A 14,688-nucleotide genomic window follows, 5' to 3' on the forward strand; every position below is an offset into this window, starting at 1 on the left:
GAAAAGGAGCTGCTACATTTAGCCCTGGTATCACACCCCCTCCATGTGTGATTCCATGAAGTGTCTGATTCCACAAGTAATTCCCTTCAAAATCCCACTGTGGTAACAAGATCTTAACGTTGCTGCCTATTTTAAAGTTGCACATTACCATGCTCACTTTGTATTTTTAATTGCTCATTTTGAAATTACCTTCTTTAATATTCAAGAGATCCTCCTAGACTCAGTACTCAGTCATCTAGGATTTCACGAACATCTCTATGTTTTCCTATTCATTTCATAGATTTAGGCCCTACTCCCATTTCCAGCTGAGTCCTCTTTAAAAACAAAATTTCTTCTAGGGACACTACTCCATTCTTCTGCTATTTTCAGCTACTTATCATCTGGCCATTTCCAAATTCATCATGTCTTTTGTAACATGTAGCAAGTGAAGCATTTACTAAAGAAGTTTTTCTAGCAGTACAAAGAGCAGAGAAACTCACCCACAGGTATTAGCAGGAAGCTAGCTTCTTACAATACCAAGGTGAGAACTAGGAAATGCAGACATTTGTATAACCTTAGCTAATACAGCAATTCCCTCAAGGTGTTAGCCAGAAGATATTTAAGACACAAGGGCTATGTCAACTAAATGTGTATGATGCAACTCAAAAGCGTATGTTGTAACAGCACAGTGCCCTTGACCGTTTACACATAATGCCTTCTCTTATGCTGACATTGACAAGGGAAAGCCGCTATGTGTCAGGCTAGCATCTCCGTGAAACGGCATCGGTATCATCTTACTGTTGTCTGTAGTCAAACACCTTCTACCAAAAGGGGCGAAGGTGTGGCTGCCTTCATTCTGGATTTGGTGGACTTTATTCCTAACATCCCACTTAATGGCAAATGTGGTCTAAAGCTGGCACAGCTAACTCTTCAAGAGGTCGCACAGGAGGGACAAATCCACAGTTCAAGTCCTACTATCAGGTGAGAATCACAACTTGATCTGAATCTATATGCTATGTTGTCCTAGAAAAGAAGAGGGTTATCTTTATGCTGCATCTAAGCTTTGACCTGTCGGCAGGTCATTTGGCCTGTATGGACACTGCTAATATCCTTCGTTAAATAATGGAAATGCGACCAAAGACCTTATTTGCTTTCCTTCCTTCAATGCACGGGGTTAGGTTCTCTTATGATCTGCTTCTCTTTCAGCTCTTTCGTTTTGAACAACTTTTGTTTCTATAAAGGTGTAGAATGAATTTTTCTCTTCTACCATGGTCCACACCTCCCATAGGACAAGCCAAATGGTTTCACCTTCCCACTTACTTTCTCTCTGTTCAGAGCACCCCAAATAATAGCATAGAGAGGTTGCTACACAAATCAGTAGGTTGTCATGAAATCTGCAATATATACAGTTCAAATGCATCAGGGCCATGGGGACTTGCTTAAGATCTCTTGCTATTTTCTGCAGTAGCTTTGTGAAACAATCTCTGACCTTTATACAACTTGGCCTCAGGGTGCCGATGAGAGCAATGTGCCAAACAGGGGGAAGGAGGCTATTGGGCCAAGGTGACAAGCACAGATGGGTAGGTGAGGCATTCCACCAGCCTCTTCCTCCCCCAAATCCACCACTGACTGAGCAGGCAGGCTTCTTTGTTTTCTCTGAACCGCCTAACAGAAACTTCACTAAGCCTTGAATTTGCTAAAACCGGTTAGAATTGATGATATCTACGAGTAGTACCCAAATGTCCTATTCGTCAATGGGTGATAAATATGAACCATTTTAGAGAGCCACCATTACAATGCCCACACCAGTACTGCATCTGGATTCTTTCCTTTAACAGGGCCTGATGCTCCTTAATGCTGACAGAGTTAATTGAGGACATCTTTCTTCTTAAAGGGACTCATTCGGACCACAAGATGCTGCATAAAAAATGTTATAAAATACTGGTTTTACTTTTAGTCTAACTCTGTGCCAGCAATGAAATTAATATAACACACTATACAGATTAATGTTGTCTGAATAATCGTAGTAATTGGTGGTCATTATAGTAGAAACAATGAAGAAGCTTCTTTAAAGTTTAGATACCACAATGGTGTTCTCTTGTTTGGCAGGAAGAACATCATGACAGTTATGAAGTGGGATGGCAACGGGTACAGTAGGGACCGACCAATGGAAACAGAACAAGAGTCCAGAAGAAACCCACCATTCCCAGCATTAACATTTGAGTGGCTGGGAAGGCATGGTGGGGAAGATCTGGAAGAAATGCCAAGATAGCCAGATGATAGAGGGTCACCTGAGGGGCTAAGGATAGTGCCTGTCCACCAACCAGCACCAAAGTACTTGAATACTTTTACATTTGTTTAATAAGTGAATCAACCATTTAAAATATGCATCACACGGCCATATACTTACAACAGCTGCAAAGATGTATTTCTGGTCTTTTTCTTGTAAAAAGAGCAGCACATCAGTTAGGAGGAGAGCCAGGATATCTTCAAAGGAAAGATATTACTAGTATTAATGAAGCTAACCACAGTTCAAATGCCTTTATCAAATACTCTTATTTCATGGTTGAAACTTAAATAAACTTATTAAAAATAGACTAACATTTAGTCTAAGTATGGAACTTCTATAAAAATGCCCGTATTAGGGTAGCCAAAGATGAACTTTACAGACAACTTAGATTAGCTGTGTTTATGCATGCAGGTCTGTATCACTATAGGCAGAGCTAAATCTCCAGCAAAATGTAATACTGTAGTATTCAGATGGGAAAAAAAATATCCAATAAACAAAAGTTCTAATAGAATGGAGCAAGTGGTTACCTTTAGAAGAAGAAGCTTAACTATAACTGTTGGAGCGCAGTTTCTGCCTTGAATTAGGTGTACAAGTCTGCTGTCTTGCTCCATCTAGACCTGAGCGAGTTTGTGATCTTCTATTTCCACAAATTGTTCACGGCAACTCATCTTCTCTAGCCTACTCAACATCCTAACAGAGTTATCCAACTGCTGATTCAGGGAAATGACCAAGAGCAAAGGACTTGCTGCAACGTGATCTACAGACTGGTTAATGTTTTCGTTTGGTTAATGTTCAAATTGTGGTTAATGTGTGGTTGCAACATTGTGGACCAACAAATCCCATCTCAGTCCTTAGATACAAACACCATGAAAACCTGATAATCCTCCCAAGGGTTACCTTTGAGTAACTAGACCCTTTGAATAACCTCTTCCTCTTACTTCTTACCTGAGCAAGTTACTAAGATATACTAAAAACAGGGATAACAGACCAGTGGTTCCTAACCCTGGCTGCACAGCAGACTCACCTGGGAGCATTTAAGCACCCCTACACTTGGACTTTATCCCCAGACTGATAAAATCAGAATCTCTGGGAGAAGACTCGAACATCAGTAATTTTTTTTAAGCGCCCAAGGCGATTCTATCACATGCGATCAGGGTGGAGCCAGCATGCATCAGGCAAGATGGTACCTACAGAATCAGACCTTCAGAATCTGAATAAGCGGTTTTAGAGTCTAACTAGATTAATAGGGTCAGATTAATGCCAGTAAATGGCAAACAGAAGCACTGAGGAAGAGTTTGCACCACTGCCAGCATGGGTATTTCTGCATCTTTTTACTCAGTAAGAAAGATGACATTCAGAGCTCATGTTTCCCCTCGATGGCATGACAGCCGCCGGCTGGCCTGGTGCACAGACGCTAAATGTACAGGCATAATGCCTCGTTTTCAACACATGCATGTGCCTGACGACTATTTCCATGCCAGCCATTAGCAGGATTCTCAGTGCCTTTGATTCAAACGTTCCAAACTGCAAATTCATAAAATATTTATGAAGGCTTTTGCCTGGGACAGCACACGCCCCCCAAAGATTCGTGGCATTTGCCTAGTGAAGGTGACGACCGGATCCCACAGGGATCCTTTCACGTCCCAGGGGGCCTGTGTGCATCTGCCACCTCGGGACCACTTTTCCTTTTGAAAACATGTCCTGTTACATGAGTAACATGTGAAAGAAGAAAAACAGGTCTGCTGGAGCCCCAATACCTTTGAAACGACCTGTGGCAGTTTTCCAGTAAACAAGGCCATCATATAACAGAGTCCTTTCTTTACTTATCAGTGCTTGTTTCCTAAACACGTGGCCATTTTTGAGCTTTGTGTAGGTTTTGTTTTCGATCTTATTCAAGATCTCAAGCCATTTTTGGTTTTTCTCATACTCGCTGACTTTTAAATCCACAGCGGCAATCATGTCTTTAATTAAGCACAGAGCTTTGCACAAGTCTTTATGTTCTTCACTTCTTTCTGCGTGGGAAAAAGAAAGAACACTATAAAATTAGCCATTGTGCTGAGGAAGACAGTTTTTTGTGTGTTAAATGCAATTAAAATCATACAAGTGGCAAAAATCACACGATGAAAACACTGGATTAAGTTCAGATGCTTTATTATCAGTCTGTACCCTTCCTCCCAAAAAGAACTGTTAAACGATGTACTTATCAGATGTGCTTAACCTGAAACACTGTAAGATGTCTGAGTTCTAGAGACTGCTATGACCTTCCCCAAGAACACTAAATGTGTTAGATACTCACCTTGGCTTTCTTTCCACCTTTCCAGGCACAGGTAATCAAATAACCCCTTCACCGAATCCCTTACAATTTAACCAGGCTGCAGGCCCAAATTAGAATCCTTTCAAGACAGAGTGATTTCAACAACAGGGTGATTTGAACAGGCCCCAGACTCATTTGCCTTCCTGGATCCCTCCCCCTCCATAAAAAAATATTCTATATTATATTTTAGAACTGCATTAGCATCAAGATGCATGTATTAATAAAATATATTTTAACACTTTCAACCTAAAAAAATGGCATAAAAACACTGTGCTTAGTGGGTCGAAGTTAGTAGGTCAGTCACAGTAATCATCGATTCCAGTTGTTATTCTTTGAAACACTGGCCATCTGCTCTTATCTCTAAGTTATCTTATGAAGAAACTCTGGAGGAGTTTCTGGAACAGGATCCTAGGACTCCAGATGAAACTGGATTTAACAATTTTTTTATTTGATGACAAAGAACACCCGGTTAATGTTTATTGAGGTCAGTAGAACTGAAAGTTTCAGGAGGTCAGAAGGTGCTGGAAGGAGAGAAGGAAAACTGGCTGAGAGCATGAAAGCCTAGAAAGAACAGAAATAAACACACAGAAATAGCAGTCACGTGAGAGGAGAACAAGTCCTCAAACAGTCTAAACGTTTCCAGGTTCTAAATGTCCTAGATACACCAAGGTTTTTTTTTTTTTTTTTTTTTTTTTTCAGAAAACCAACCAACAGATCCTGACAGGGCTCCTCAACAAGGAAGATACTTTCTTTCCCACTGTCTGAAAGTATCTTCTTTCCTACACTTACCAACCACTAAGCAGCCCCTCCCCCTCAAAATATGCTTCTCTCTAAAGAACCTATTTTATAAATATGAAAGGTGAGTAAAGAAAAGCAAGGTTGAGTTATAAGGTAACAGGTAAGGCCAAGAAAAGGCTTAGTCATTTGACCAGGAGGGACAAATTCCTGTCCTGTAATGGCGGGCTACATGAAGTAAAGCAGCATGGGCCTCTCTTGGAGTCTTGTCAGAATGATTCCTTGGGCTTCACCTCAGACCTAACTGAAGCAGAATGTGCGCGCAAACAAGATATGCAGGAAAGGACTCTGCCTAATGAAGTGTGAGAAGCACAGCCATAATAGAGCCACATGAACCAACGTTCCCAGAAGCCAGAGAAAGGATGGACCACTGGGGGGGTCTGACCTAAGGAAGCAGTGTCCATTCAGTCACTACGACGGCTATACCTGAAGAGCCATAAGTCACACTCATCATTTCTGACACACAGTAGGTAATGACTGTTAATCACTCTACCAAGCACTTGGCACGGGGTGATTCTTGGAGTAGTGATAGCTGACCTAACACAATCTGACAGATTTTAGTGTCTGACACACCGTATTAAAACTTTACACTTTACACGAACATCATATCAATGGAAAGCCTCAGGTGTGTTTTCATTATTTTTGCTGAGAACAACATTTATGAGGCTTTTCTCTTCACACTGTTCTTGTATTTCCCTTTACGTTAAATTACATGGAGTGGTAAAAATGGGATCAAGGAATAGCTGCCCCCATTCCAGCGTGAACTTAGTCCTTAACATGACCAAAAAAAAAAAAGGGAACACTAACTCATGCTTTTCTACTCACCTAGACTGCTTCCCTCCCCCTGCCCCAAAAGGATGTTAGACATTCACATTTTTAGACAGGGTACTTAAGATCTCATTACGGTTTTCATCAGCAACAAGTCCATCAATCATAACTAAGGTAATAAAAACAGCTTCCACTCTGTTTACACCAGGCTCTGCACTGGGCATTTTATGCAACCATCTCATTTAACCATCACAACAATTCCCTAAGGATTATAAGTCTCACTTGGTAGTGGAGAAAAACGAGGCTCATTTAACAAACATGCCCAACTAATGACCTGCTAAACCAAGTATATTCAATGGCAATACAAGTTTACATAATTCCAAACCCCAGTATTAGTTAACCTACAATGCTACCATCCAAAGAATAATTTACTCAAGATCAATAAGCTAGCTTGAAGAACAGGAATTTTTATGTACTCATCCATTGCTCTGGTATGTTTGTATTTATTGATAACCTATTCTGTACCAGTCACGACACTAGCATTGGAGAAGGTGCTAGAAGGAGAGGAGAAAAGAACCAGATAGACACAACCCTTCCAGATGCCTTAAGGAGCTTATGGCCCAGCCATATACATTATTAGCCTCTTAAAGGATGCCCAGATGTTACCCCCTGGGACGTGATGATTTGACAGGGTGGGGAAGAAAAGAAAAAAAAGCTCCCTCATGAATGGTTCTCATTCTAATAATTCACTGCTTGGAAGGCTTGACATTTGGTGATAGGATCAATGGCATATGGCTCATCAGACTTACTGGTAAGCGAAGAGGAAGATGAGGAAGGAAAGGTATTATGAAGATGTGGATGTAGGGAAATTGAAGAAGGGATAGGCAGAGTTGAAGTATGAAGAATGCTGCGTAGCTTGGGCTGCTTGGAGAAATTCAGAAGATTGCCCAGGCTACATTATAAAAGATAACTTCTCAAAATGGACCCAAAACTCAAGGCTCTACAAGTTTTTCCCTAACAAACAGGTTTCATGAATCACAGGCCACAAACATTTATATCCTTTTGCAATACCTCAGCTATGTTTAAAATTAATGCAAGAAGCAAATGTTTACCCTGGAACTTATTACTCACCCTTTGTATACTGCAAAATCCTTTCCACCAGGACAGGGTATTTTGTGATACGCTGAGTGACTAGCAGAATGCATTCTGGGATTCCTCGGCGTCGCGCCAAAAGGTTACTATTTCGAAGCTTAAAAATATATATGTATACGTTTTTATATACACAAACTATTTTCTTTTTAGGTCTGAGTGTAATAAAACCAAGAATCTGCAACTGTATCATTTTATTCAGATACAGTGTAATATGTATGATCATTCATTAAAACTTGATTAATTGCCATTAAATCATATACTTTGTCATTAATTTCAATAACCTAGTTCTTCAAGCTTAAGGAGTTTCAAGTTACTGTGATGTATTTGTAGTTAATTCCAAAATTAAGCACATGCCAGTAAGTATTAAGATTTATGAAGAGTAAAAGTTCTGGAAAATATTCACAAGTCAAAGTCACATTTTGAGTGTGAGTTTACAGTTAAATATTTGTTTTTCTAAACAATCATCCTCTACATTGGTTATTATTCATCATGGCACTTACAGTTCCCTCTAATCAGGGCAACTTTTTTCCTAAAAATGTTACACTGTTAAGTTTTCAAGTTCTCAAAACAAATGTGCAGTGGGGCAGGGGAGGGGGGAAAGGGGGAGAATCTGGTAGCATTCCTAAAATGGTAGAAAAAATGCAGAATCCATGGAACTCTAAAGGACAAATTTCTTCAACAAATTGGACACCAAAAAATTAATAAATAAGGGGATGGGGAACATTCAAATTAAAACAGATTTAAAAGCTACAGGGGCGCCTGGCTGGCGCAGTCGGTTAAGCGTCCGACTTCAGCCAGGTCACGATCTCACGGTCCGTGAGTTCGAGCCCCGCGTCAGGCTCTGGGCTGATGGCTCGGAGCCTGGAGCCTGTTTCCGATTCTGTGTCTCCCTCTCTCTCTCTGCCCCTCCCCCGTTCATGCTCTGTCTCTCTCTGTCCCAAGAATAAATAAAAAACGTTGAAAAAAAAATAAAAATAAATAAAAATAAAAGCTACAATTCCGATACACAATATGTCAACTTTAATCAGATTCTCACTCAAGCAATCCAATTTCATGAGATTCTTAGGGAATCTGACCAGCTGTCTGAAGATATTAAAGAATAATTGTTAACCTATTAGCTGTGACAATACCATTGTAATTTTTAAAAGATGCATTGTTTAGAGATACATATTACATACTTGTGAAATTATATGATGTTCTGGATTTACTTCAAATTAATCCAGTAGGAGTGGGGTGGATTCTATATTTTTACTAAGGTTCTTCTGATTTATAACTTGTCAGGACAGGAAATAGCTTCCCAGGATATTACAAAGGTGGTCAGAAGCTTGGAGGACACATTACAAATATAAAATACAAAAGGAAATGTTTTGGGAGAAATATTTCACAAAGACCGAAAAACAGACCTTCCACCTTTGCCACAAACCTATCACTTTCTTCTCTTTCCCCTGAAAAACAGCATCTAGATGTGAAACTTGTTAAGGTCATATAACAAGCAAGCATCAACTACCTCCCATGCTGGTTTTCCACTTTGTAATAGCTTTAAAATACTTGCCTTAATAAAATTCTGAAACTTTTTATTTTGTTGGAGTTCTTTAAAGAGGCTAACGGCTTCTTTGTGATGGCTACAGAATTCTCCATATACTTTCTTCATTTTATTTGCATTTTCTTCTGAAAACTGAGAAGAGTAACATTTCAGTGATGGTTTACAAATTTAATTAGTTATAAACACTAAAAAGAACATGCAATTTTCAAGTATTTCAATATATTCTTGGCAAATAAAGAATATGAAATTTCTGAACACAGTCCCTTCTTTTCCCCACTTTTTACATTAAACTAAAACAAAGTTGTCAAGAGGTAAGGGGAAGACACCAACCTACCATGGTTTTATTGTTTTAAACATTTGTTATTTTTATTCTTTTTGAGCTGTTTGTGCAACTTTATCATTTGAACCTATTGTTGTTGGGGTTTTTTTGGTTTTGTTTTGTTTTTTGTTTTTTACTTTTCTAGGCTGAAGAAATGCTATGTGGGGCACCTGGGTCGCTCAGTCGGTTAAGGTCCAACTTCAGCTCAGGTCATGATCTCATGGCTCGTGGGTTCGAGCCCCGCGTTGGGCTCTGTGCTGACAGTTCAGAGCCTGGAGCCTATTTCAGATTCTGTGTCTCCCTCTCTCTCTGCCCCTCCCCTGCTCATGCTTGCTCTCTCTCTTCAAAAATAAACAAATATTTGGGGCGCCTGGGTGGCGCAGTCGGTTAAGCGTCCGACTTCAGCCAGGTCACGATCTCGCGGTCCGTGAGTTCGAGCCCCGCGTCAGGCTCTGGGCTGATGGCTCGGAGCCTGGAGCCTGTTTCCGATTCTGTGTCTCCCTCTCTCTCTGCCCCTCCCCCGTTCATGCTCTGTCTCTCTCTGTCCCAAAAATAAATAAAAAACGTTGAAAAAAAAATTTTAAAAAAAAATAATAAAATAAACAAATATTTTAAAAATTTAAAAAAAAAAAAAAAAGAAAAGCTATGTGGCAATATTTGCCTCAAGAAGGTTTGACCTCTCACAGGTTGACATTGACATAGGCGAACTGATCATGTCCATGGATTCAGTCCTCAGTTGGGAATTTGATTTTTGTCAGCACATCACAAATGGGTCCAGAGGCAGGTAAAAGGGAAAGATGAATAATCAGAACGCCAATTTATTAACTGATGGACCAAAGTAGAGATGTGGGCTGGATATTTCAATAAGCTTAATTTGTGGAAACATCTCTGGAGAAAAATCTACATGGTAACCATATTAGAATCATAAGGGAACAAACTGAATTACCTGAATGCCAGTGTTTCAGACTTTGACACATTCAGGATTATAGCAACAGAAACCAGAAAACACCTCACTCCCTAACCCCAGGAAAGCACTTCAAATTTACATCACCATCTCTGATGTCTTCATCTTTGCTTATAGTTTTATCTGTGCTTGAGGCCAGTATCTCAAGAGATCTTTAAATTAACTACAATTGCTCAAAATAAATAAATAAATAAATAAATAAATAAATAAATAAATAAATAAATAAAACTTAAGTACAAATCTAACAAGATACATACAGGCCTCATATGCTGAAAACTATACAGTGCTAGTAAAAAAAAAAAATCAAAGAAGATGTAAATCAATGGAGGGAGAGAGATACCATATTCATAGACTGGGAGACTCAAGATAGTAAAGACATCATTTTTCCCAAATTGATATACAAGTTTAATGCAATCCTCGTTAGAATCCCAGCAAGTTTTAAAATACAGACAAGATTATTCTAGAATTTATAGAAAAAAATAGAATAGCTAAAAACAATTTTGAAAAAGAATTAAGTAGAAGGACTCAGTCCACCCAATTTCAAGATTGATTATATAGCTACAATAATTAAGACTATGTGAAATAATGGACACATAGATCAGTGGAACAGAATTGGAACCCAAAATGCCCAATGGAATTTTGACAGGGGAGCAAAGGCAATTCAATGAAGGAAGGATGGCTCTTCTAACAAAGGGGGAAAAGCATTGGGGGAAATGCACATCCAGAGACTAAAAACAAGAAGTGAATCTTGACCTGTGTCTCATATTCTAAACAAAAATTAACTCAAAATGGACTACAGACTTAAATGTAAAACATAAAACTGTAAAACTTTTAGAAAAAAAAATGGGAGAAAATCTTTTGAGATCTCAGTCTAGACAAAAAGTTCTTAGATTTGACACCAAAAGCATGACCCTTACAAGGAAAAACCAAAATAATGGACTTCATCAAACTCAGAAAATGAGAAAATAAGTTACAGACTTAATGTCTGCAAATCTCATACCTGACAGATGACTAGCATCTAGATTACATTAAGAAACTGCAATATTCTATAGTAAGAAAACAAACAATCCCATTAGAAAATGGGCAAAAGACAGGAGCCAACCTTTCATCAAAGAGGATATACACAGGGCAGATAAGGACATGAAAGATGTTTAACATCATCAGCTATGGGGGAATTATAACTTAAACCACGATGACTTATCATCACATATCTTTCAGGATAGGTAAAATTAAAAAAAAAAATAGTAACACCACCAAGTACTAGTGAGAATGCAGAAAAACTGGATTATTGTACATTGTTTACAGGGATGTACAATAATACAATCACTCTGGAAAACAGTTGGCAGTTTCTTACAAAATTAAGCATGCAACCACCCTGCAAGTCATGAATTGGGACCCCAGACATTTATCCCAGAGAAGTGAAAAACTTAAGTTTGCACACAAATCTGTACATGAATGTTTAAAACAGCTTTACTTCTGGGGCACCTGGGTGGCTCAGACACGTAAGCGTCCAACTCTTGATTTCGGCTCAGGTCAAGATCTCACAGTTCACGACTTTGAGCCCTGCATCAGGCTCTGCCCTGAGAGCTCGGGGCCTGCTTGGGATTCTCTCTCACCTCTCTCTGTTACCCTCCCCTGCTCACAGTTGCTCTTTCTCTCTCTCAAAATAAATAAACGTTAAAAAAAATTTTTTTTAAACCAGCTTTACTTCTAATAGCCAAGGACTAGAAATAGCCAGATGTCCTTCTACAAGTGAGTGATTAAACACACGTGGTATTTCCATACCACAGACTACTACTCAACAATAAAAAGGAATGAACTACTGAACTACCCAACCACCTAGATGATTCTTTTTTAATTGGCTGAAAGAAGCCAATCCTAGGGAGATTACATAGTACATATGTAATTTATATGTAACACACATGTAATTTATCTAACATTACTGAAATGACAAAGTTACAGAAATAGAGATTAGTTGTTGCCGGCAATTAAGGAGGTGGGCGCAGGAGGGAAGTAGGTGTGGCTATAAAGTAGCCAGACAAGCAAGTGCTTGTGATGATGGAAATGGTCTGTGACTTGATTGAATCATTGTCAGTATCCTGATTACGATACTATAATTTTCCAAGATGTTAGCATCGGGGAAAAATAATTTTAAAAATTAAATATTTTGTTTTTTTTTAATTTGTTTGCATGTTTATTCATTTTTGAAGGAGAGAGAGAGAGACAGAGACAGAGTGCAAGCTGGGGAGGAGCAGAGAGAGGGAGACACAGAATCGGAAGCAGGCTCCAGGCTCTGAGCTGTCAGCACAGAGCCCGACGCCGGGCTCGAACTCACGGACCGTGAGATCATGACCTGAGCTGAAGCCGGATGCTTAACCAACTGACCGAGCCACGTAGGCACCCCCAAAATTAAAAAGTTTTAAATGCCAAATCCCAGGTCCCACCCCAAACCTATCAAAACAAAACCACTAGGGTGTTGGAACACAGAAGTCTTCATTTTTAACAGGCTTCAGGAGATTCTTATGTACCTGAGGTTGGCAAACTACGGCTTGATATCAACCACGTTCCTCATACTCATCATTTCGAACACCAACATTTCCACTGACTCAATTAGCATCACATTCCAGTCTAGCCTCCTGAATAAGGCTCTCCATGGCTAAAAAGTGAGGGATTCTTTTGAAGTCTTCTCTCCTACATCCCTTAAACAGCTAATGCTTCCTTGGTTCCCACACCCGCATCCCTTGTGTGAGGATGTAGCTAATGTGCTCCCTCGGGAAACAACTTTTTACGGTACTGGGAGGAGACTCCTTGCCACCCCCCACTATGCATGCCAACAACAGAAATGCCAAAGGAGGCTTAAACCCTTTTCTCTGAATAACCAAGAATCTCTCCCCGAAGGAGAAGGGTGCACTTCATCCAAAGGCAGCACACCAGGCTCTTCCTATGTGACAGCCAACTTCCCAAACCTCATTCCCAATGTCAGTCCTGCTTATACACACGATTAAATAAGAACGGAATGGGTAGAGATATAAAACATGGCAACGACAAACATAAGAACAAAAGTGTTCTAAATGAGAATTTAAAAATACAGCATTTCTATCAAGAAAAGAGATGTAAATAATTTCAAATGACAAAAAAAAAAAAATCTTGTGCTTCAATTTTGAATGCACTCAAATTGAAGTTCACAGACACATTTTTACATTTTTACTCAAATTGTCTTGCAAAGGACTTTACAGTTTCTTGGCATTGTATGTTTCAGATGAATTATGAGGCAGGTCTATGACTTTATAGATTATCTGCAAAGCAGATTACTCTTTGATTCAAAACTTGTAGGGGGCGCATGGGTGGCTCAGTTGGTTAAGTGTCTGACTTGGTTTCGGCTCAGTTCATGATGTCACGGTTTCCTGAGTTCCAGCCCCACATGTGGCTCTGTGCTAACAGTATAGAGGCTGCTTGGGATTCTCTCTCTCCCTCTCTCTCTCTGCCCCTCCCCCAATCGCGGTGTCTCTGTCTCTCTCAAAAATAAACCACCATAAATTAAAAAAATAAAATAAAATAAAATAAAATAAAATAAAATAAAATAAAATAAAATAAAATAAAATAAAATAAAATAAAATAAAATAAAAACTGGTTACTGATGTGGCTTTTTACATCCTTAGACATGGAGAAGCAGTTACTGCACAATTAAGTGGGGTTTTTGTTTTGTGCCTCCAAAGTATCTGTATTTAAGTATATTTACATCAATGACCTTAACTCCCCCATTTTTAGTAAATGAACCAACAGCTGAACTCTGTTATTGTGGGCTACAGGGTGAAATGGTTTCAAAATCAGTCTTTTGGAGAAGATGACATTGTGGAATTTATCTAGAGAAAGTCAAATGAAGGTCAGAAAGGATGCATCTCCATGCCTTTCCCCAAGCTCTACAAGGGACCGCAAAACGTGGCACTCAAGTGAATTTCTGGCATTTTGTTCCTAAGGGATCCATTCATTCAATAATATTCATGGTACCAAGCACTGTTCTAGGTGCTGAAATACAGTAGTCATCAAATTGATAAGAATCCCTGCTTTACTGGGACCTAAAACCTAGTGAGGATAAAAAGCTTCTGCAGATGTCACTATGGAGGCCTCAAGAAATCATATCCCTAATTCATTGTTAAAAGAGCAGATTGTGATTTAAATCCCAGTTATGCTACTTAGGAGATGTGTGAACTTGACTAAGTTATTACTTTCCCCATGAGTCAGTTTTTGTATTTGTACAATGGGGAAGATAAGATTTACCTAACAGAGGTGTGCAGGTAAAGGAGGTAATATACATGGAGGTACCCTCAAAGTGCTTGCCCGATTGTGATCACGGAGGGTAAGCTACTTAACTTCTCTATTAGCAGGTTTTTTCATAGAAAAGCCCTTTCAAAGAGACCAGAAGGCCAAAAGGAATTATCAGTTTTGGTTTTCTTATCTATTAGTAGAGTCACACAAACCATTCTCATGATGCTTCAACCATCCCGAGCACCTAAAACTGTCTCCTTTTAGTGAGATTTGCTGTCTTGTCCCCCAGGCGTGAACA

General features: G+C 39.3%; 1 protein-coding gene across 2 annotated transcripts in view; it reads right to left on the reverse strand.

Moving 5' to 3' along the window:
* ARHGEF28 (Rho guanine nucleotide exchange factor 28) overlaps window positions 1–14,688 on the reverse strand; it is a 306,764-nt gene that overhangs the window by 52,161 nt on the left and 239,915 nt on the right. For both annotated transcript variants that reach the window (XM_058729755.1, XM_058729762.1), the window contains 4 exons: window positions 8,851–8,973; window positions 7,278–7,395; window positions 4,027–4,281; window positions 2,390–2,466 (listed from right to left, as the gene is read on the reverse strand). In XM_058729755.1, the coding sequence (XP_058585738.1) occupies window positions 2,390–2,466; window positions 4,027–4,281; window positions 7,278–7,395; window positions 8,851–8,973 (573 nt within the window). The remainder of the gene's footprint in view (window positions 1–2,389; window positions 2,467–4,026; window positions 4,282–7,277; window positions 7,396–8,850; window positions 8,974–14,688) is intronic.

This window comes from Neofelis nebulosa, chromosome 1 (genome assembly GCF_028018385.1).
Source record: "Neofelis nebulosa isolate mNeoNeb1 chromosome 1, mNeoNeb1.pri, whole genome shotgun sequence".
NCBI lineage: Eukaryota > Metazoa > Chordata > Mammalia > Carnivora > Felidae > Neofelis > Neofelis nebulosa.